Here is a 23979-nt window from a genome sequence, read left to right as displayed (position 1 = left end):
ACAGATAGGAGACAAACCGCGTGAGTCTCTGGATCAATACCTTCCTCTTTTACCTCCCAGGAGGACAGAGTAAGAATTTACAGTAGTTAAATATGTCTGTGTAAACAAATGCCAGAATGTACATAGCTAAAAATACATTAACTAGTTATTTTGGGGAAATGGCACACTAATTCTAATTGTGATACTCATTAGTTTTTACCAAGACTCTTGAGAACTCACCATTTGGAATTTCTTTCAGAACCTGTAATAAATATTTTGGATATCCTCACTGAATTTAAATTTTTGTCATGGTTCACAACCACCCTAAAGTGGGGGGAATGCCAGAACTGGCAAGCCTCCATTTAAAGTCAGGATCAGAGTCTTGGAGCTCAGAGTCTCCTGGAGAGTCATGGAGCCAGGGACTTCAAATTGGCAGTATATGATGAAAATGATATTAAGGGCTGTAGTATTTACATAGCCCTCTTCACTTGATTTGTGATACGTGCATTTGGGTAAAGTGAGCTGACTTCTTCAATTTGTCAGCAGCTCTCACTCCCAAAGGCTTAGAAAAGTGATGGAAAAGGCTGAAGACCGTTACCCGGTGAGCCGTGGGGCTTAGTTTCTGCTTTGCAGGTGGGTAGCTCGTCCAGTTCAAACTGAACACAGTGGCTTGCATGCATTCATAATCTGCATTATTCCAGTCTGATATAGCTCTCAGGGCAGACTCAGAACATGAGTGTCTCTGAGTTTGGACTATTTCTATTACTTCAGATCTTATGCGGATTGTGATTCCTATACCAAACCCTATTTATGCCTTTACTACTAATTACATGTTGATTTCACTTCTGTGTTATCAACGCTTAGTGTAATATATTGCGAGTACTGAGTACATGGACTTTTTTTTTGGTTTCTTGTTTTTCTATACTATGATGCTTCCTGGCTTCTTGGGGGTGATCCTATACTAGGAGCTCTTTCAGAGATATTTGAATGGCTGGCTGGCTTTTCAAGGCTTTGATCTGCACGCAAGAGTGCCAACTGTTAAAGATGCCTTATTGAATGTATTCAAGTAGAATCTTGGAGATCTTTGCTTATTTTAGTGTGTGTGTGTGTGTGTGTGTGTGTGTGTGCATGTGTGCGTGTGCGTGTGTGTGTGTGTGCGCGTGTGCGTGTGTGTGCGTGTGTGTGTGTGTGTGTGTGTGTGTGCATGTGTGTGTGTGCATGTGTGTGTGTGTGCATGTGTGTGTGCATGTGTGTGTGCACTTGGGTGACATTACATGTGCACAGAAAACACCTTTCCCTACTCAACCATCTCACTGGCCTAGGCTTGGGTTGCTTAGGAAAGCTTCCTGTATTGGGAAGAGGTCTGCCTAGGTTCTTTTCAATTTAGCAATTCTGTCGTAGGGAAGTTTTCAGGGTCTACTTATCCTAATCTGACCTGAGCTGAGTGAGCTCTGGGCTGATCCAGGCCAACTGGAGGTAGGTGAGATAGTGTAAGATAGATCTTGGGATCACTTCCGGTCATGTCGAGAAGATTTGGAGAAAAATTTCCTTGGCTTTTTGAAAACTTATTACAGGTGAAATGAACTTCTAAGTCCTTGAATTTTCTATATCTCTGAGTTGATATAGAGCTGGAATTTGGCACAGAGTAGCATGAATGATGGCTGCAAACGCTAGGTAAAGGAACTGAGACCTGACAATGTCATAACTTGCATCCTGAGATTAATTTCCCTTTTGGCTATTGTTCCAGCGCCAGGAAGCTTTTATTTGCCCACTCTGAGGGAGACAAGTAGGTACAAATCAAGTTTCTTACTCCATTATTCCAAGACTGCCTTTTGTGTCCTTTAAACCCAAATTTAGCAGTGAGCAGCAGCTGCTGAGGTGAGCAAGTTGTGTAAGCATCCCCGATTTCAGAAGACTAAGTACTGCCTGTCACTTAGGGAGGAGCACGGAACCTCAGTGAAGCAGAAGCCCGCTTAGCATGTCACCCACGATTCTCATCTGCATTAGTAGTTTGTTTGAAAGTTCTGCTTGGAAAAAAATGTTACATCACAATCCTAACTATTTAATGAAAGAGCCCTAACAATTCATCTGGGGACCAACCATGTATCAGGATAGGTGCTTGAAACAATTCAAGGTAATTGGTAGAAAATTCTGTACCTGGAAAGGAATCCAGGGGCAAGTAAGGATTCGTTAGAAAACCGGTGCAGACCATGACAGCATCAAATATAGCTGAGCTTTGCTTCCCTTCATGGAGAGTGACCACTTCCCATTGTCCAGAGGTAGCAAAATCTGGGCATTTTGTTACACTGCATACTTTGGTCTGAAAAGAATCACAGACATGATTAGCAGATGTCAAGTTTGTTTCACTGATTCACAAGTGAAATTTTCAAGAGGTCTAGAATAGAAAGACCAAGTATACGTAAGGAAAAGAACCCTAGAATCCTAGTCAGGCTATCAAACTGAATATGATGTATTAGGTAGAAAGCTTTTAAGTCTGAAAAAGTGAAAAATCAAAGGCATTGAATGATTCACTCGAATTCTTACTGGCTTATTGGCAATGATGGAACCTTGGGAGTAGTTCAAGGTTCCAATAATCTATTTTTTGTTTGTTTTTATTGAACTCATATATGTAAATGAGTATTAAGTTTTTTTTTCTGTTTTGTTTTATTTTGGTTTTAGTTTTCTGGGACAGAGTTTCTCTGTAGCTTTGGAGCCTGTCCTGGAACTAGCTCTTGTAGATCAAGCTGGCCTTCATAGAGATCCATCTATCCCTCCCTCCAGAGTGCTGAGATTATAGGCATGTGCCACCACTGGCCAGTTATGACTGTCAAGTTTTAATTCATTACTTATGTTCTGCCTCTCAAACCCAGGTCTTCAGATGTGGCATGTTAGGCAAGCCCTGTATTTCAAGTTCTAACCTTATAATTCATGTTTCTGATGAGGCTTGAAAATTATTCTTTCTGTTATGCAACCTTGTTTATCACAGAGAACTTTCTTTAACAATAGTTCCTTTAACAGACACAATGATTATATATCATTGAAAATAAAAATTTGATCATAGTTATCTTAGCATAACTATGCTTAGCATAAAGTCTTAGACAAAACATAACCAGAGATTGACTGCTAACCTTATGGCCCTAATTATTTAGGAGTATTCCAAGGTACAAATAGCGTATTTTTTTTGTTTCCATTGAATACACATATGCAAATGAGTATTAAGTTCTGATTTATTGATTGTGTGCTGGAGAGCAAATCCAGGTCTTCAAATGTGCATGCAAGGTAAGTAAGTACTTCCAATTCCAAGCTGTTTATAAGAAAATTAATACAAGTCAAACTTCAAAGTAAAAATTACTCACTAACCAAGAGGTTTTGCTCTCTTTCTTTTTAAAACATCAGAAGAAGTTGGGTTTTTTAAAGTCCTTCCCACTGACTTCATTGTTTGCTGTAATATTCAAAATGCCTTTGGGCTTCTGCATTTGTTTCCTTTTTTTGTAAAAATACCTTATTTTCATCTTGTATTTGCTTTACATCTCTCTTAAAAATTTATGAAGTTAACAGCTTTTATACCAAAATGTAAGAAAGCTGCTTAGAAATGTCTTATACCTTCTCATTAGCCATTCTGAGTAGTGCAAAGGCCTCATTCCTCTTACCAGTTCACTAGCTCATCTACAGAGCATAGGGCTGTGCTACAGAGAGGAGATAGGAGATAAGTCAAAGAAAACTTCCTAACTTCTAACTGATGTGCACATCTTACCTTGAACTGAATGCATTTCAGAAGGTTGAACCGGCTTGCATATAGCTTGAGATATTCCAGGAACAGAGAATTTGGTACAAAGTTTGGGTAGTCTTCTGGGAATGGAAAATCTGAGTAACAAGACATCTCCTTGCTACTGTTAGAAACCACAGACTTGTAAAGACTGGCTCTGCCTTCTTCAACATGTTCCTGTGTAAACAGAGCACACTCATGAGCATGCACACACACACACACACACACACACAATGTTACTGTTTTTGAAATCTCGAACATTGGTTGAATTTAAGCTAACCAAGATAACATACATTACCTGTAACTTTTAAAATAGAATTTGCATTAGAGAAATAGTGGACATTAGACCCCAGTGTAAACTGCTTGACCACAATCATTATTTCAGTCGTTACATGGCTCAAATAAATCTGGGAGGACCTCATATTCATGCAACATCACAGCAAAGTGCAGGAGAATATAAAACACACAGGCAAAAGCCTGGACACGGTCTTGAATCAAGAAGACTTGCTAGTTACTTTAGCTTCATGGATTACTCTTGGAACAATACGAGGGAACATGATTTGAATTATGAAGTCATTACATAAAAAAATCTAAAGCTTTTGGGTATTTATAGGAAGCTTGTGGTAACATTGAAACGACTCACATTAAACTTTGAAAATATAGTTTTGGTTTTACTAAAGAACCAATCTAACAAAGAGATTATGGGGTGTGAGGATGACAATGAAGGAATCCAGGGAAGAACCTAAGACACAAATCTTGATTGCTAATGGGGGTCCAAGCAGAGGTAATGGCAGTTGGGACCGAGAGAGTTGGCACTTGTATGATGGCAGTGAGAAAAATCACACAGGATTATGGGAGTAATTGGAGTTAGGAAGATGAATGATCAGAGTTTCAAGACTGGACAACTGTGTGCATGGCTATAACCAATTTCCTATCTCAGTTTGAACTCAAGTAATTAGTAGCAGCAATATATCACATAACTCAAGACTGAGGGATGCATTTTAGTAATTCTTTGACTATATGTAGCCTCTGTCTTGTGGGTGGTATTATGGAGAACTATTGATTTAAAAGAGAAAATCCTTAGTATTATAACACTATTTGTAACCACACACACACACACACACACACACACACACACACACAATTTCTTTTTACAGAAAGGTAAGTTATTTTATTTATATGGATAAGTGGACAAATAAACACATTAACACACACCGTTCATATGGATGGGCTCACTCTGTTCCCAGAAAGCATATGAATCTAGGCATAAGTAAAACATAGAGCTATCATAGAGAATATAATTAAATATGATTAAAAGTTAATGTTATTGGTTTAAATTAGTGGGACTTGTCCATATCAATTTATATGAGTTGATTGCAGCCTGATAGGTGGTTCCACATCTGGCAGCTTCACTTTAGCTGCCTAAAAAGACCTGAACAATATTATCAATAAATCTGCTAATGCAGAAGGGAGAAATCCCAGGGTGTTCCACTCCAGACAAAAAACTCCAGGTCACTGATGACTTCCGAGAGAGAAAGAATTAGCCTCTCCTGGAGATAAGACCCTTAAATAGTTATCCAATACAAAGTGGTAAGTCACACCAAATGGACTCAACAGGTTGTACTGATATACTTAGGTGTTTATATTATATATGTGAAGCAATAATAAAAGGACTATCAAATTCAGAGTGAGTGAGGGAAGACTTAGGAAGGGCTGGAGAGAGGAGAGGGGAATATGGTGTAGTTATATTTTAAAACTATAGCACCCTTTGCTTCACTTTGGATAGCAGTTTTTAAACAGAATAGTTCGAACCGATAAGGCTTTAAAAATTATCCATTTTAGTCAATATATCTCTGCGACCTTGGTTTCTCTTCTTAGAATGTAACTAAGCAATAATTAGGAATAGTCCTTTATCCTCATGAGAAGGATATTATCATCCATGAAATCTCAACTAGGTACGTTAATAAGCAAGAAGCAAGCTTAACTGTCATAACAAAAACCTTGAATATTGGGTTAGGGTATATCAGTGTGAGAGCATTTTGTCTACCATGCTTAAGGCCCTGGGTTCCATCCTTTGTACCACAAACAAACAAAACACCCTTAGACATGAATGCAGCCTCCTCATATAGTCAAAGTGTGCCTGTAGTTGTTTAAGAAGAAGAGCTGTTATTTCACACAAAATATTTTCTTCAGCTAAAAATTGCAAGCATAGTAGTGATACTGCCTATATGTAAATTTTCAAATAAAAATACATATTTTTTGATAATTGTTATGTTTATCAGAATTTACTGGAATTAATTTTATAATTGCTAACTCAATAGAAATGATCATATTTTGCATAATTTTCACTTTTGTTTTCTTAAAAGTTTACTTTTTCTTATACTTTAAAAGTCAACAGTTTATAATTAAGTATAAATTAAGCAAACCCAGAGGTTCTAAGTTCTGGCAACACTGTTCTCTACAGTTACTTTAGAATTAAGGTTGCTATGAGATCTTATTAGCCCATCGCCCCTGTTTCTGAACGTCTGGGTGAACCAGAGAGTCTGAGATTTGAGACGAGCACATTCATATGATTTGTTTATGCGCTACTGTGTTATGGACCATGTTTGAGGAACAAGACTTTGCAACAGCACTAACCAACAGGAATGTGACAGAAGCTATATTTACAACTTCTTTTAAATAGCCATACTTTTAAAGACAAGCGAAGATTATTAAAAATGCACCTTACCTAATTAGATATGTATAAATATTATTTCAGCATGTAACAATATAAAACTATTAATGAAGTGGTTTGCTTTATTATCCCATATTAAGCTTCCAAAAATTATCTCTATCATCTATCTCTCATCTATCTATCTATCATCTATCTATCTCTCTATCTCTCTCTCTCTATCTATCTATCTCTCATCTATCTATATATGTTATATTTTCTTAGTATTGTCTTTGCCAGTTGCCCCAATACTCTGTGAGATTCTGTGCTTTCTGAAAATTGATGGGACCATTTAGGAGAAAAACTTTGTTTTCATGAAGGGGAGAAAAAAGAATGAGAGAGGTGAGGGGGAGCTGGGCTATAGAGAAGGGGAAACTGGATCCACACATCTCAGTTCACACAGTATGATTAGAAATTTTATCAGAGCTAATTAAATTTTGAATTGAAAGTAGGTAAAATAAAAATTCAGTTTTTTCCTCATTCCAGCTGAAGTGCTTCCTAGCTGTGTGGATGGCAGAGTTTAGCCAGATCTTTAACCTACAGGTGGTCATGGGAACTAAATATAAAGTTGGTTTATTTTACTCAAAACAGCAATGAGCTTCCTTCTGAGCTACAGGAATAGGAGCTAAAGTCCTATTAATATAAGAGTGGGAACAAACTACACAGAGAAGAAGCTGCACTGTCAGAAGAAAAAAAATGAGTGTAAAAATTTGGGGATCAATTTGTGTAGGGCGCCAAACTCTCTCAAGTTTCTGGCTTCCAGGAACCTCACAACTATATTATTGCTAGTACAGACAATTTTCAGTAAAGATAAATCACACACACACACACACACACACACACACACACACACACACACACCCCACAGCCTTGTGTCTGCATAGAGGTGGAGGAGAGGAAGTGGGGTGGGGGAGAAGGAGATGCTTTTTAAGAAGGGGAGAACCACATGCTCCATGAGGATTTCCATAAAACTAGCCCCCAAAGTTATAGTATTTTAATTACATGTTTACACTCCGGTGGGGGTGGGGTTAACGAGGGCCCGCTGGAGCTCAAAGCAGCCAAGCTGCTCTGTATTTCATGAACTCTTGCTGCAAGAGAGCAAACAAACAAAAAAGGGAGCGGGAGTGGAGAAGTCCTCTATTTTGTAAAGCTTAGAAAATGCTTGCAAACACACACACACACACACACACACACACACACACACACACACAGAGAGAGAGAGAGAGAGAGAGAGAGAGAGAGAGAGAGAGAGAGAGAGAGAGAGAGAGCTTCCAGGAAACATTGAAGCCTGTTGTGGAATAATGTATCACAGATGTCAGCTGCAGAGAGTACGGTCAGCCCTTAGGGTCAAACCCATGGCGAACTCTGTTCCCTTCTCTCTCCTCTCACCAATTGCTCCTCCTGCATAAATACCAGGGCTTGCACATGTGTAGTGAACATGGGTCCATGTCACCAACCAATGCTATTTGTGGGTCCTGGACCAGTATTTGCCTCAGTGGTTCCCCAGTCTGCCCCAGTAATTCCCGGACTCCTTGGATCTGTCTTCAGACAATCCCTCCCTGCCAGCTGCAGACACACCTGGGTGCTTCTGCTCCTTGCCCTGGTGCACAGTATGGGGAGTATATGTCTTCTGAGAACTGATGGGGGTCATTTAGGGGAGCAATTTAGTCAGTCCTCATGAAGTGAAAAAATAAATGGATGGGATTAAGGGGAAAGAGGCTTTGAAGAAGGGGACAAAATAAGAGGATGAATGGGAGGGTTTTGGGCTTCTGGCCCACTTTGGTTCTGCAGCACAGTGGGATCTGGATGCTTGGTAGGACCCTGCACAACTCAGGATTCGCCTGACCTTTGAACTGTGAAACACACTAGAACTCCATGGCACGCCTCCCTAGCAAAGGGGCAGACGGCGAAAGTCCACATTTGAACTCTTTATTTTTACTGGCTGGTCTTTGGAATTTTCTTACCTTCTCTCAGTCTCAGTTTCCCCACCTGTATGGGGGGACAGTAGTATGCACCCCAAGGTAGTGGCAAGTTCCTAAAACAGCTCTGCTGAACTTCTCATTAATGTTAACTATTAGTCGTGATATCAGGGGCACAGCTCAGGAGAGCTGCTGACAACAGAAGTGCTGTGGGTCAAAGGTCCTTTTCTATCTCATTTTAAGAAAGAAATTGGGTGAGTCGGTGGGGAGAGTATCTGGAGGGACTTGGGAGAGGGGAAGAGTTAAGATCAAAATGTGCTTAAATCTAAAAGTTGCTTTGAATAATAAAATATAATAAAAAAGCAAAAAAAATGGGGCTTGGAACTGAACTATAGTAGGGATGGCCAGCTTTTAAGACTTTTCAAAAAAGTCATATGAAAACCTACTATAGTGAAACTTCCTAAAATATGCACACATAAACAACTACAAAGAATTATCCTATAATGAGGGGACAATGTCCCTAGACACCATAGGCTTACAAATAAAAAGCCCAGTGTCAGGAGTGGGTTATCTCTTTTAAAGTTGCTTGCCTTTGTGGACGTACAGACCCACTAACATTACAGGCCATTGCCAGTACTCTTGTTTCCCCTCTAGAGGTTGGCAGTAAGACCCTGCTGCTGAGGACACTGCATACTTGAGTCACAGAACACAGAGAAATCAAACTGGTATTGGCCTAGATGCTTCATCCATACTGGCTAGCATTAGAGCTGGAAGGTGCTATGCAGGCTACTGGAAGAGAAAGGAAATCATCAGTCTTACCCAACTGTGAACCCTGGGAACTACAGGAATGACTGGAGTCACAAGACAAGCTCACTGTCTTGCATTAGTGGCACAAACATCATGGTGGTAACCACCACTTTCTGATTTGGTTTAAGCCCCACTCTATTAGATGCAACCCTTATCTTGTACCTTACAGGGTCAAGAACCAGTACTAGAGATTGAAAAATACGCACCCCTCAAGGGTCCATCTATATCACATTCCCTCTTCCCAGTTTTCAGGGATCATTGTGGAAGAAAGGGTGGAAATATTGTAAAAGCCAGACTAGTGTTTTCAAGACACAAAAAGGCGGTTGCATTTATGAATTCCCAGGTGTTATGACGACATGTGAAGAGCCTACTCTAACTCAAGCCAGAAGAGTCCCAGCATGAAAAGGAAAGGTGGGAATAAAGCCCAGTCCCTAGGAGAGGAGCTATTGAGAGAGAGAGACTCAGGTATAACCCTTGGTAGGTTGACCACGGTAAAGCAGAAGGTCACACATGCAGGAGTATATGGACGGCACAAATTGGACTTGATTGTTAAAATAAGAGAATATAAATGTGGGTGTTACAGGGGGAGTAGATCTGGAAGGAATTGAGAAGGGTGAATATGATCAGAACATATTGTATGAAATTCTTAAAGTACAATGAAAATGAGAAAAATTCCCTCAAAGTATAAAGTAAAAAATAAAGAAATTCATTTGAAATAATATTTTTATTAACTCTTTGAGAATTCTATACATTCCTTTACTTTTATTCTCTGCTAAAATTTTAATTAAAATTAAAAAAGAAAAAGATGGTCATAAGATTCCTAACAACTGAAATGTAGCAGTAAAAGTGAGAGAATGCATCACCCTTTCCCACATCGCTTCCTGGTGACAGTCACTCTCTCTGAAGGACAGGCACAGCTGTGGGGAGCTGTAGAAACCTTTGAGAAAACCTGTGTAGTCCAAGAATCTAAGCTCGGCTGGGGGAGAGGTTTGTCTAGCGTACTCCAGTATGGATAACAGAAATTCAATAAATGTTATTAGAATACACGAATGAAATGAAATCCACCAAGACTACTGAAGTTTTAGAATTAAGACTTCTAAAGAAAGTTTTAGGACCAGTGAGATGGCACCACACAAGTTTGGCGACCTGAGTCTGGTTCCCAGAACCCATGTAAAAGTGGATCCATAAAGGTGTGCTCTGACTCTCAAGCACATACACGCACACTTGCTAATACATTGTAGGAATTAAGTTAACCAAGTCTTAGGAAGCAACAGCTGAGGAACACTTCCTCAGCAACTCACAGAGGAATGACCTACATTTATGTTTTACCTTCCCCCCTATTGAAAACAAAAAGTGGAGAAGCTCATAGTAGGCTATCAATAAAAGCTTGCTGGATAAATGAAAGGATGCGTGTGAAGATCTTGATGTACTGACAGGAAGGTATCATCCTCGGGATGGTGGTTAAGCCCTGAAACCTGTCTCAGGGCGTGTGTCAACCAGTACTGTTAATCCTCTCTAGGCAATGCTGGTGTAGTTTGCTCAAAGACTGCTTCCCAAGTTTTCTCCTACAAGCAATATTCATTATTAGTGGCAAGACAAACCCTCACTTTCTTTTCCTTGAGCTATTTTATTGTTTTGGGAGGCAGGGTGAGAAGTAGTCCAGGTTGGCTCCTTACTACCTAACTGAAGATGACCTTGAACTTTCTTCTGATCTTCCTACCTCTAGTAGGTTGAACTACCTCTAGTAGTGTTGAAGTGAACACCTCTAGTAGTGTTGAAGTCGCAGGCGTGGACTACTTTGCTGGTTTCTGGGGACTGAACCTAGGGCTTCACGTGCCCTGTCTTCTAGCAACTGAGTTCCAACCCCAACTACGATTTTATAACTGAGAGCATCAACCAATAGTGCTTGTGGTGTGAGCCCCTCAGCTGCCAGAGAGGCTCACTGTGACAAAGGTGTTTCCGTATTCATGTTTTCTGTCCACCTTAGTGGCAGTCAGAATTAGTCTCTACCAACGTGTTGCTTTTTATTTTTTTAATTAGTGAGTCCATTGGTTCCTGCGTCAGTCTAGGATGCCTGTACCTTTTCACTGTAACCTTTGTCTGCTGTGGTAGCTAAGAGGACCAGAATCACGATCCTGATAGTGACCAATTAAATGAATTAATTCATGATCTTTAGATTTGTGCTCTTTTCCTATTTGGGAATGGAAGCTGTCTGGGTTCTTTGATGTTGAATGGGGTGCCTTTCTTCGAATCCCAAGATGATTTTGGGCTAATCTTTGCTGTTGATGGTGTTAGTTGGTGGTGTGTGTGTTGGGGAAGGAGAGGGAATGACTATCTCAGGGAACTCATAGCACTCTGGAGCTGGAAGACACCTTCGAGGTTGCCTAGTGGAGGGACGATCAAGGTATTGCAGAGGTGCCTCCAGGTTGCTGTATATAAAGAGAGATGCTAGATGATGGGGAAGGTTATCCCTAACTCCAACCTTTGGAAATTAAGCATTAATCTGTTTTTCAAACTTACTTTCATTTTATAAATGAAGTCAAAGAGATGAAATATCTTGGTATCTGGTTGCCATTTTAATGCTAGATAATCTGGTTAGTCTTTTTTTTCTGATGGCTTATTATATTTCTGTGTGTGTGTGTGTGTGTGTGTGTGTGTGTGCACGCGTACTTGTGCGTGCATGTGTGTGTGTGTGTGTGTGTGTGTGTGTGTGTATGCTATGCCTGTGGAGGACATGCTTGGGATTTGGTATATTCCTCTATTACTTTCCTATTTATTTATTTATTTATTTACATTTTGAGGCGGGGTCTCTCACTGAACACAGAGCTCACAGATTGGCTAGGCTGGCTGACCAGCAAGCCACTAAGGTCCTCTTGTCTGTCTTTGCTTGATAGTCCTAGGATTATAGGCTTGAGCTGCCACGCCAGCTTTTTCCATGGCTCCTGGGGATCTAAACTCAGGTTTTCATGGTTGTGCAGCAAGCACTTTACCCACTGAGCTCGCTCCCAGCCCTCTCCCACAAATGACTGTCTTCGTTTTCTTTTTCTCTAATTCCCTTTACCACCCTACACCCTCCTCCCCCCACAAACTGCTGCATTTTCCAGCAAGAACGGAGGCCTCTGATATGAGTGCTCCTTCATCTTCTTACCTTTCAGCATGACTGACTGCGCTCCCTCTCCTGTGTGCACTCCCCTGTGCTCCCACTCCCGGTCCTCCAGTCTTTGGAGGAAAGAGTACAACTTATGTCTTTGCCTTGCCTGGACTAGCTCCCTTTCTTGTACCTGTAATCCCACTCCTTTCTTTTCCTGTCAGTGTGGTTTCTCAGTTTGGACTAGAATATTCAAACACTTCCTGTTGTTTTGGGACTTTCAGTCTTCAGCTACAATCATCTTTGAGCCTTCCTGTCATGCGTATATTCAAATACAACAATAACAGCAGCAGCAAAGAATTTCCTAAGTTTTTCTGACCTGCATGCTGTTAAAGTTGGCCAGACGTTCATCCACTCTTTTCCCTTCTATTACTCCTCTTATGTGTACTACACGCACCATTAAATCACCTTTCTTTTCTGAGCATGCTCTCTTTTGTTTGTTGAACTCCTTTGACACCCGCCACAGACTGTTCATTCTACATGGCTTTTCTGGTTTCCCAGCAGTGGCTGTGATTCTGCTCTCATTTCAACACCTACAGCAGTGCCTGTGACTTGTGAGATCTTTCCGCCTTCTTTCTTCTGCCAACAGTTCTCTGGAGAGGGGAATCCTTTTCATTTTTGCACCCCCCTACCGTGCTCTTTGGGTAGATGTTTGACCGGCTCACAGTGGGGCACAACTGGATCGAGACTAATTTCTCTTGATTCTTAGGGAAATAAATTTTAGGGTTAATAGTTACATGACCTCCCTGAAGATTTTTGTCTATCTAGTGTCTCAAAGGTCTAAGTACAGCTTTTGATCTTTGGACTCACTTTTTATTTTGACTGAAATTTACCTTAGCTGAATAACTCTGAATTTGATTGAAAAATTTTATTTTTTCAAGCCAGTTCTCAACATTTACTGGTCAGAGGTACTTATCTGGCATACTGACGGTCATTACGGAAAGGTCAACTGTTTGATTAGTAATGCCTACAATGAACAAGGACAAGGAGGTTCAGCAGGAGAGGGTTCGCTCTCCTTTCAGAACATGAGCAATTTAAGCCATGGGGATGGGAGTGCTTCTTTATCAGAGTGTACATCAAAGATCATATCTGGTAGCCAGGCACATCTTAAGACTGACGGGTTTTTATGCTAGTCACTCCCGCCGGCACTGGAGGACTCTACCTAAACAGGCAGCACTGGCTTCTCTGAAGTTTTGCTCTCTGATTTAGGAAAGAATTACTTTCTTTCAGTTCCAAGTCCCTGGCTCCTATAATGGGGAATGTTTCCCAGGGAATCCGAAGCCAGGCTATCTGACACTCACTCGGTTTTCCCAGCTCCTGACAACTTGCCTAAATTTCGTGGGAAATGTTTTCACTTTCACCTAGAAGCTGTGGAGCGTTAAAAACAAAACAAAACAAAATGCTTCCCTGGCAGAATGCTGGAACCCAAAGAATACTGCCTTTTTTGGCTCTGGGTTTTCATTGACCCCAAAGCAGGGCAGTTGTGACCCCCTTCCCCGCCCGAGGGCTCCAGGCCAGCCACGGGTGGGCTTTCCAGACTGTCGACTCGTTCACACTAGCACCCGGATTAGTTTAGATCCCAGATTCCCATTCTCTACTGTTAGTTCACAGAGTGGATGACCTTTGGCCAGGCAGCGGGATCTTGGTTATGGAACTCCTGCTTCACTGAACCCTGTGTCACAGATGAAGTGGGATCGGGAAACTATGCAAGCAGAGGAGGCTCAGTTTTTCTGCAGCCTCAATTCGGTGCAGACCACCCACCTCACCCCCTCGGACCCCAACACCCCCCAACCCCCCACCCCCATTCCCCGTCCGCACTCCTACCCTATGCTTTCCAGGTCAGACTCAGGCATTGCTTTTTCCTCTCCACTTTGTGGGCTTCTCGGGGGTATTTCTTCCTCCTCACCTTAAACAGTGAGAAGGCGGCTGGCACCCCCGTCTAGACTCTGTAGGGTAGAACTCGGCCTGGTGTCTCTTGTATCTCTTTATACCATTCACAATTTCAGGGGCTCTCCATTTGGCAGACACTTCCAATCTTTTCAAGCCACCCACCAATAGACAGATAAAAGCCCGTGAACCCCCTACTTACGGTGAATCTCCAAAGTCCTCCCAGGTCATCGCTCCTCTCGAAGCAGGTGGGCTCCAGTCCCTCCTCCAGGCAGCACTTGATGGAGGCCAGGCCACTGACCCCGGCTCCCACGATGGCCACTCGCTTCGCCATGTTCCTCGGTGGAGGGAAAAACGAAGGAGAGCAGTTTTATTCACAAAAGCCCCACCCTAAGCCTTGGCTGCTCAACAAACCAGGAAAAGAATTTGGAAGATTAAGAGATTTTCTCAGTTTGAGTCCTCTGTAGACTATCTGTGCTGTGTGAATGTGAGAAAATGTACAGGTCATCGGGTTAACCCCTGTGCTGGGTTATGTCCCCACCCCTTGGCCAGAGCTGGCGCTCAGTCCACTCACTCGTGGTCTTTAATGCAATTGTAGCTTCTGGCAGAGCGGCTGAAACCAGACCCTCTGGTGGGTGGGCAGAGTCTTGCATTCTGAACTGGCTTGTATCCATCCTCCGGCTCCAATCCCAGAGCATGCTGGAGCAGCAGACAGGACAAGATGACCTTGTAAAACCCGCTCTTTTTTTTTTTTTTTTAAATTACATTAACACTGACACACCGATTGGTTTGGGGACATCAGAGAAAACTGCGCAGCAGCTGGTAGGGTGGGGTTGGGACTAGACACCCAGACACTTGTGGCCATCACAGGTGCCACAGCCCTGCCCTTCTGGGCTCTCTCCTGGCATTCTGCCAAGGCCACACCAGTGCTGCTGGAATTGGATTCACCACTAGTCACCAATGGAAGAGAGGAAGTGGCTGTAGGGAAGATCTGAGTGGAAGGCAGGATAGGGTTCTCTTTTGTGGAGCACACCGCACTGTCAGCATTGGTGCAGGCTTGAGAATTTCGGGCCATGTGTTAATAGTATGGACTTGTAAGAACTCTGTGAGGCCTTATAGCATGCTGGGTAAGCAACCAGCTCTGCCGGTTAAAATTGTGTGATCTGAATCATTTAGTGCCTCTGGGCATCGCGTAAACAGAAAATCTAATAGCTCCTTTATACTGTTTTCTGAGGATCAAATGAGCTAATATGTTTTATCAAGTGTCTGAGAAATAGGCACATAGTAAATGCTCAATAATGTAAGCTATTTCCAAAGTTCTGTAATTTCTCTGAATTTCTGGCCAAGAGCATACACATTCAGCATACACTAAATCAAATATTAGACATGGTTTCCTAATATGTTTCTGGGGTAATTTTATCTCAAGTTTATATATATATATATATATATATATATATATATATATATATATATATATATATATTTGAGACAGGGTCTTACAAATTAGGCCTCAAACTCATGTAGCCAAGGATGACTTTGAATTTCTCATCCTCCTGCCTCCACCTCCTGAGGGCTGGGTTGGCAGGCATGTGCAGCCACCATACCCTGTTTTTGTGGTCCTTGGTTTCGTACACGTTAGGCATTCACTGTAACACATGCGCCCAAACCCTACCCCCCAAGCACAAGAAAGTCGCCGGTCATGAGGTTTCCCTGAACCTTTTCTATTTTCTTGTTTACCACATGAACTGTCCACAGAACTGGGTGTGCATCGTTTGTGTGGGTAGGACTGGAAATCCAAGAGAAACAGTTCAGCCATGGAGGCTGAGGCAGCTTTATTTTCTGCTGTGTAGTCTTTCCAGGGAAATACTGAGGCTGCGGTGTAATGGATACAAAACTATCTCTTGACTCAAAAGCCACCCATTCACCTGTAAAGGTGGCTATGAATTACCAGGGAAGTCGAGAGGCGTCCTCTCAGAAGAGGCAAACTTTAGACCACAATGGATACTGCAGAGTAGCAAACCTATGATTTTCCATCTTCCTGGATGCCAGAGGTGAGCTGTGACCCGACATGTAGAGAGGGAGCCGGAGCTTGGGTGCTGCATCGAGATGCATCTGTGTCGGGTCCCTGTTCCGTCAGTTTGGTGACATGGGAAAACTGCTCATCTCCTTTGGCCACCAGGTTCCTCATTGTGACACAGGGCATAATGTTTATTTTTCTAATGGGACTTAATAGTCATCCAACGAAAAGTAACTAGTTTTATGAAAAAATGACTCTAGGGAAAAAGGAGGAAATTGCATATAAAAATTGATGTTGAAAGCCATGTACAGAATTATACTGGCTGTAGGAAGAGTGTGAGCAGGCCAACTGGAAGCAACACAGGCTGCATTTTACTCTCTGAGGAGGTGAGGAGCCCTTTGTAAGAGCTGGCTTAAGAAAGAGGGGAGGTAACTCCCCTGGTGGCTTCACTGAAAGGAAGGTCAGCAGGGGGAGCATGGCAGTAGAAGAAAGAAAAAAAGGCTAATTAGTAGGGCTCAAGAGACCTGGTCTATATCCTTGCCTAGTGTGTTGTTGTTTCATGTATAACATTGCTGACGGAAGGAAATAGGAATAGAATGATTTTATTGTTAATAGAGGTAAAGGGAGGAAACCAAGGACTGGCTCTGCTCAATGGAGTCTTCGGACAAGGAATTGATAACCAGGTTCACTTTGCAAAAGAGCATGTGCAAAGTGACTCTTTCTTGTTTATTTCAGACAGGGTTTCTCTGTGTAGCACTGACTGTTCTGGAACTCTCTCTGTAGACCTTAAACTCCCAGAGATCTGCCTTCCTCTACTTCCTGAGTGCTGGAATTAAAGGTGTGCGCCACCACCACCTGGCACGTAGTGACTCTTAACTGGAGGGTTTGAGACAGCACTGTAAACATTTGCTCTTATCTCGTGGGATAAAGGATTAGAATAATGGTTAGTGATGCAACAGAAAAGGTAACTAGTTCAATATACACATTTACCAATAGTTCAGGCTCTGAGATAGGCTTTACCTAAGTGAAGTCTAGATGACAAAGTTTTGAAGACAGTCTAAGTAGGAGATGAATAGTTCATGTAGAGGCTGGAATCAGATGCCCTCGAGGATCTTAGACTAGATTCTGGAGTTTATTCTTTGATTAATTCAGGTATCAAACACCCACTGAGTGGTTTCTTTGTTGGTGACACTGGTATTTTAGGTTTTTATTGAAGCTTTGTCTAGAACAGTAATTGGTTTAGCAGGAAAGTCAAACTTGAAGAGCAAGAATCTCAAACTGGGCAGTGGTGGCGCATGCCTTTAAGCATGGAGGCAGAGACAGAGGCAGACGGATCTCTATGAGTTCGAGACCAGCCTGGTCTATAAGAGCTAGTTCCAGGACAGGTTCCAAAGCTACAGAGAAATCCTGTCTCAAAAAACCAAAACCAAAAAACAAACTCAATATTTTGTAAAGCACCAAGATGTTTTATCTTTAAATTGTAGTGCGAGCAGGAAAGAGGAGAGCTTATCTGATGCTGCAGTGGCAGGATACTGACAGCGGGGTGCCTAGTACTTCAGCAGTCAGAGGAGGGAGCAAAAGGCTCTAGAGTCAGGAAGCAGCTCAGAGATGGCAATGGTCCCATGAGGCGTATGTGTCTTTCTGACTACATGGTGAACCAACACTATCTTTATTCCTAGGGAAGCTACATATGCACCCACAAGGACATATTACATTTTTTTATTGATTGTGTTGATCACGTCTGTGGGTCTTTTTTCTGCACAAGGCTATGCTTCCCCAAAGTACGGTAATTTCTTTGATTGTACATGTCTCAGTTCCCAGCATGATGCTTGTGCTAAATATTTGGCAATGGGCTGATTTTTTTTTTTGGTTGGGTAGAATGAATACATTAATCGTCTTGTATGCTTTTCAATTAAAAAAATCAGCAGAGCAAACATTTATTGGAAGTTAATATCCTGAGTCGGAGATTGATGACTTATAATCAATCACCTTTCATCAATTATGCAGTGTGTAGAACCCCTCTCTCCAGCAGTCTGTCTCTCTAACCCAGTGTGAACCCAATTTACTCAGCAATCCTGAACAGTACATTTCCTTGGTGACTCTATTTAGGAAGTTACAAATTGGAGACCATGGTTTGAATTTTAGAGTTGGGTAGTTATCAAGATAGGAAGATAGTTTAATATTTCTGTGTCTCCTTTTTCTCATCTCTAATATGAAGCTAGCTGTATACCCAGCCTAAGGTACTGTACAAATCACAACCAATGTACAAGCAGCGCTTAATTCTTGGGGGTGTACCAGGGCCCAGAAGAAAGTAACTGCTGTCAAACACGTATGTTGCCATATGCCTGTAATTCCAGCACTGGTAAGAACACAGTAAGACATTTTATTAATGGAACTAGCACACTAATGTTACTGTGGTGCTATTTTACATCTTGATGCAAACATAGCATTTAAAGTATTATTACTCTCTAGACTATTCAGTAAATTGAATTATTAGTTGCAGGTTTTAAAAGAAACAATGCCACGAAGAGAGCCTTGTCGAGGTTAACCTGGCTATGGGAGAAATAAGTCACACAAACTAAGGGTTTGTAGCGAATTTGCTAAGTTGATGTTACTGGGGTAATGGGAATTTAACAAAAATAACAAAACAATTAAACTGCATCAGATTTCCAAGTGAGTTGGGAAATCACTATTGGTTGTACAAAGGTCGTTAATGTTTAACAGCAAGGTCAGAAGCCACTGCATTTCCCTATGCATTTTGTACTGTGTCCTCTACATCAAGGAAGGAAAACACAAATAATTAATTAGATGAGGTTAGATTGAGTGTTCACCTCCAGTTTTGAGAGAATATTTGAGTGTGGGGGTTCTCCTTCCCAAACACCAATGAGCCTTGAGTTATTTAAGAATATCATAGAGAATGCAGCGATACTCAACAGTTTGAATCTTATTTAAGCTGTCTCAGGTGTGGGTGGAATTTTTTTCTTTAAGACAAGGTTTCCTACTTTAGCTTAGTCTAGCCAGGACTCACAATGTAACCCAGGCTGGCCTTGGGCTTCTGACAATCTCCTAAATCAAGCTCCAGAGTGCTGAAATACTGGCTTGAGCCTGGGTCACGTCACACTTTTTTAACAAGAGTCAGGGCTGTGTTCCATTCAATAATACCTCGTGCAGTTTTGCAAAGCAGCTGTTCAGCAGCTTCTATGGTAAAAGGCGGCAAAATCGAGGCACAACAACAAATGAGGATGTCGTGTCTTCGCTGATTCTGAGCTTTGAGAATTTACACAGGGCACAGCAGTCCCATAGACCCATTACTGATCACAATTAAGAGTACCCCTTTCTGAATAGAAACAGAGGATTGGATGGGGGAAGGTGTAGGGGAGGGGAGGGAATGGAATGAGAGGAGGGAGGGGGACTATAGTTAAGATATAAAATAAATGAATAAACTTAATTAATAAAAAGGAGTGAAGCGAAAATGCTATTTTCTTCTAATTGCTTTATTATTCGTACAACCAACTTCAGTGGTTAGAATATGCGCACTGAGTCATTTGGGCTTGACTACTTCATAAGAGGGACTTAGGCCTGGGGGCGCTGTGAAGGAATTGCTGCTGCAGGAACCATACCTTAAACCTAGGACGTTTGGGAACCTCCAGGCAAAGTCTTACCTTTTTAAAGTATGTTTCAAATGGACTTGAAGGCCTGATTGATTGTTTCAGGAAATTATCCTGTAACTGCTTTCAGCGCTAGATCAGCTGACTAACCAGCGTGAGTGACTCACTTGTGTAGTTTCTAAGCAGTTATCCTTATTCATGAAGGCAGACACCCGCACATTCCTCTTGAGTGTGTGCACATTTCTCAGAATAATGACAGGCCCTGGCTGTCCAATGAGAGCACATCTCTAAAGGGGTTGTATGATTTAAAGTGTTATCAGTTGTAGTAGATTCAGATGGGTAAGGAGGGGTGGCTCCAGGCACCCATAGCCTAACATAGAGCAGGCTAGCAGAGAGCATAACACGGAGCAGGAGCTGCTGAGACCCGGGTTGGAGCAAGAATATGTTCTGGTATCTTTATCCTCTTAACAGTCAACAGTCACTTCCTCAAGCCTAACCCTCACCCACCCACCACACATCACAAATTCTGCCCCTTACAAGGTTTTTGTCAAGTTCCCCAAGAGACCAGAGACTAAGAAAAGAATGACCTATCAGGATTCAGTTTTTCTAATCGTAAGACCTATGGAATTAAACTGGCTGTGTAGAAGTGATTCTCAAACTCTTGATATTAATACTTGCGGACTTAGGAATAGCAGAAAAGATCTAGAAGTACTATAAAAATCAAGAAATTTTAATCCAATGCACAGAATAGAGCAGGAAACACAGCAACAGCAAACTGATGATGTGCAAACCCTAAGTTAGTCGAATTTTCAGAATGATTTGCTTTTAGTTTCAGCTTGTGAAAAATGCCAATACTTGGCAGATAAACCTTCCAAAGCATTAGTTCGCACTATGTTAGAGGCTTCCGAGGGAAGCACTCAATAATTCATTCAGCAGAGAACTTACCAGTGAACACAGAAGTTTAGTAATCTGACTTTACACTCCCAGGACAAGGACTCAGCTCCCTTTCTTACTGTGGAGCAAGGGATGGCAGCCCAGTTCCTCCAGGGTCACTGGCTGAGGGATCTGTGTTCTGCGGAGACGATTTTCCTCTGATGGACAATAACAAAACAGGAAGACCTCAGCTTCACCTACTGCATCCAGAGGAGGAACCAGAGATTTTTATCAGGTTACTTACTTTAAGTAGCTGTATTTGCTCTTTCTAATGGCACTGACACAATTAGGATTCCAGAGCTAGTAAAAAATCAAAATAGTCTGCCAGCCAGTGTTTGGGAGTTCCCAGCTGGCAGGACGAGCCTGGTCTAACAGATAAGGGATGTTACGGAAAAAATTGAACCCCAAGGTTAGCTGTTGTTTGTATTTTAAATTGATTAATTGCAACAGAGGCATACCTGGTGATATGCACTTAAATCCCATCCTTCTGTGGGCAAACTATAAATTAAATGGGGCACTTAGAGGGGCATTCTCCACTCCACTCTTAGAGGGGCCAAGGATAAAATTAACAATGGCTGCATAAAATCCCAACCATTAACAGCTGCTATGTCAGATTGCATTTCTAAGACTTTTATCCCATTTCTTCTTCAGAGAAAATTATTATTTCTAAAAGCATATATCACTCACATCATTCAATACAATTTTTAAAGCTCTTTTAAGTGTTGATGATTACCCAGAGGTTTGGGAAACACAAGAGAGATCTATGGAAAAAACACAGTCTTTTATAGGAGGAGAGGGTCGCTTATTGGTTTTCGCTACCCAGAACTGAAATAACTACACAGAAACTATATTATTAAATAATATATATAGAATATACATAAAATAATATATATAAAATATATAAAATAATAAAAATATATTATTTAAATCACTGCTTGTCTCATTAGCTCTACCTTCTTATTGGCTAAGTCTTACATATTAATTTAACCCATTTTTATTAATCTGTGTATCGCCACATGGCTTTGGTTTACTGGCTAAAGTTCCAGCGTCTGTCTCTGGTGGCTACATGGCTTCTTTCTGACTCCTCCCTTCTTCCTTCCAGCATTTCATTTAGTTTCCCCCACCAAGCTCTATTCCCCTATAGCTCTGCTATAGGGCCAAATAGTTCCTTTATTAACCAATGATATTCATATTATACAGAGGGGAATCCCACATCAGTCTTCAAATTCTTAAATCCTAGGTTCAGAGTCTTCACTGAAAAAAATTTGCATGGTTTTTCTCAGCTCCAGCTTCACCTATTTGAAATAGGGACTATAATGCCTGTTTCAAATAGTTATTGCGGAGTTAGATGCGGCAATCTATGTGGAATGGTCACGGGCATAGAAAACTCCCATGTATTGACAGTGTGATGCATTCATGCATTGCCCAATAAGAATTGCTGATTGGTTCCCAGCTGAAGTGAATCCTTACAGGCACTGAAAGAAAATTCCAGGAGACACTGGTAGACTGAGGCAGTGAAAGGCTCTTGGCAGGGCAAATCTTTTCCTTTGGTTTAATACTATTTCAGCATGGCCTCTAACCTCCCTTCTGGAGGACCCAATACATTACCAAATAGTCTGCTCATTTATTGGGTTCAGCTCTGGCCTTCATAACTCATTAAATATTTAGCAAGAGCCAGCATTGCTAGCTGTTGGTTGTTAGTTCATCTGTCCTCCTGCAGCTCGGAAGATGATAGTCAGTGAATGATTTAAATTTTACCATAAAGTAGGCCTGCAAGACTACTGTTAGGTCAAATGTGTCTTTGAATGTCTGAAAACCTACGACCTTAACTCAGAAACATCTTGAGAGTTAGGACTACGTTATTGTCCCAAAGTTTATACTCAAACAAACTACCTTGATGTGTACATGCAGAGCACTAAAGGAGCCCTAGACCCTGGTAGGACACATTGCACATAAGGGACCTTGGGCTGCTGACTGAGAATAGACACGATCATTTTATTATACTCTCTCATTTTTACAATCGCCAGAGACTTGTGTTAATTATGAATGAATGAGGCATCTGGCCTTCATTGGTAGTTTCCATGTTGGCTTCTTATAGGGCTTGATGTTAATTAGCTATTGTTAAGAACACAGGATGAAAGAAAGCTCTCTCGTCTATTATTTAAGAGGGTCTGGACCCTTAGAAGCCAGATTGGTAACCAATCACGCTCTTTAGGAAATAGTATGGATTTGCACTGCATGGACCCCCAGTGGCTTGTTGGAAACGTAATTATTCTGCCTGAATAACTATGAGTCAAAGGTAGTATATGTCCTTCTGAAAAAACAAACAAATAAACAAAATATGTTCTTCTGGGCCACGGCACTAAAGTCACAGAACAAGCTCCCACATGGCTTCCTTTGTCTTCAGCACGGTAACCATTGATTTTTCAAGAAAGATGTTCTTCTGTTTTGGATAACATAGTGATTAAGAAGTTCTAAGACATCACCAAAAGACCCCCTATGTCTAAGAAAAATTTTATTTTGTTTCCAAGTGTGGAGATTTGCTGATTGCAGTTAACAAATTGTGCCCTATCACCACTAACCAAAGTGTTAGTACGTTGTTGGCTGGAACAATTATTATATCTAGAAACCATTTTAATTTAAAAAATTATTTTTATTTTTAATTATGTATTTGAGTATGTGCACAGGTGAGTGCAGGCGCCCAATCCCCTGGAGCTGGAGTTACAAGAAGTTGTAAGTTATCCTATGTGGGTGTTGGGAACTAGATTCAGGTCCTCTGCAAGATCAGTACTTGATTTTAACTGGTGAGTCATTTCTCCATCTTATTGTCTTAAATCTCCTTTCTGTCTCCCACTTTGATTCATTCTTAGAGACACAGAATTTTAGGACTGGGAAACTGCACAGGGCAGTTTAGACCTACGCAGTATACTGCTTTCCTTTTGAGCCATGCAAAAAACAATGTTCAAATCTACGCAGTTCCCCATTCCTCAACCCCTCCACACAAAGTACCTTTCCCGTGCTTTACTAAGAAACCATGTATCCTTAACAGGAGCCAATACTCTAAGGCTGTTACACATTGAGGTTATTCTATGTTTTTCCTGTGAGAACCTGTCTGCAGAATGGAGGCTATGTACGTCAATACACTTTTATTCTATGATATCAGACATATTAAAGTCATTCTAAAATTTTTCTTGACAACCTGCCC

At 41.4% G+C, this 23979-nt stretch overlaps 1 protein-coding gene across 3 annotated transcripts in view; it reads right to left on the bottom strand.

Moving 5' to 3' along the window:
* Fmo1 (flavin containing dimethylaniline monoxygenase 1) overlaps positions 1–21093 on the bottom strand; it is a 31803-nt gene extending 10710 nt beyond the window's left edge. The window contains exons 1-5 of one of the 3 annotated variants that reach the window (XM_048420805.3): positions 20787–21093; positions 14791–14915; positions 14419–14554; positions 3734–3922; positions 2137–2299 (exon numbers count right to left, since the gene is read on the bottom strand). In XM_048420805.3, coding sequence (XP_048276762.2) covers positions 2137–2299; positions 3734–3922; positions 14419–14550 — 484 coding nt within the window. In that variant the 5' untranslated portion in view covers positions 14551–14554; positions 14791–14915; positions 20787–21093. The remainder of the gene's footprint in view (positions 1–2136; positions 2300–3733; positions 3923–14418; positions 14555–14790; positions 14916–20786) is intronic. The other 2 variants (XM_048420804.3, XM_048420803.3) reach the window with 2 other exon arrangements.
* Between the last annotated feature and the right edge of the window lie 2886 nt (positions 21094–23979).

The sequence above is a fragment of the Myodes glareolus genome, chromosome 5, assembly GCF_982192425.1.
Source record: "Myodes glareolus chromosome 5, mMyoGla1.1, whole genome shotgun sequence".
Classification (NCBI taxonomy): domain Eukaryota; kingdom Metazoa; phylum Chordata; class Mammalia; order Rodentia; family Cricetidae; genus Myodes; species Myodes glareolus.
The sequence above is the reverse complement of the archived record's forward strand: the minus strand, read 5'-3'. Positions and strand labels throughout refer to the sequence as shown.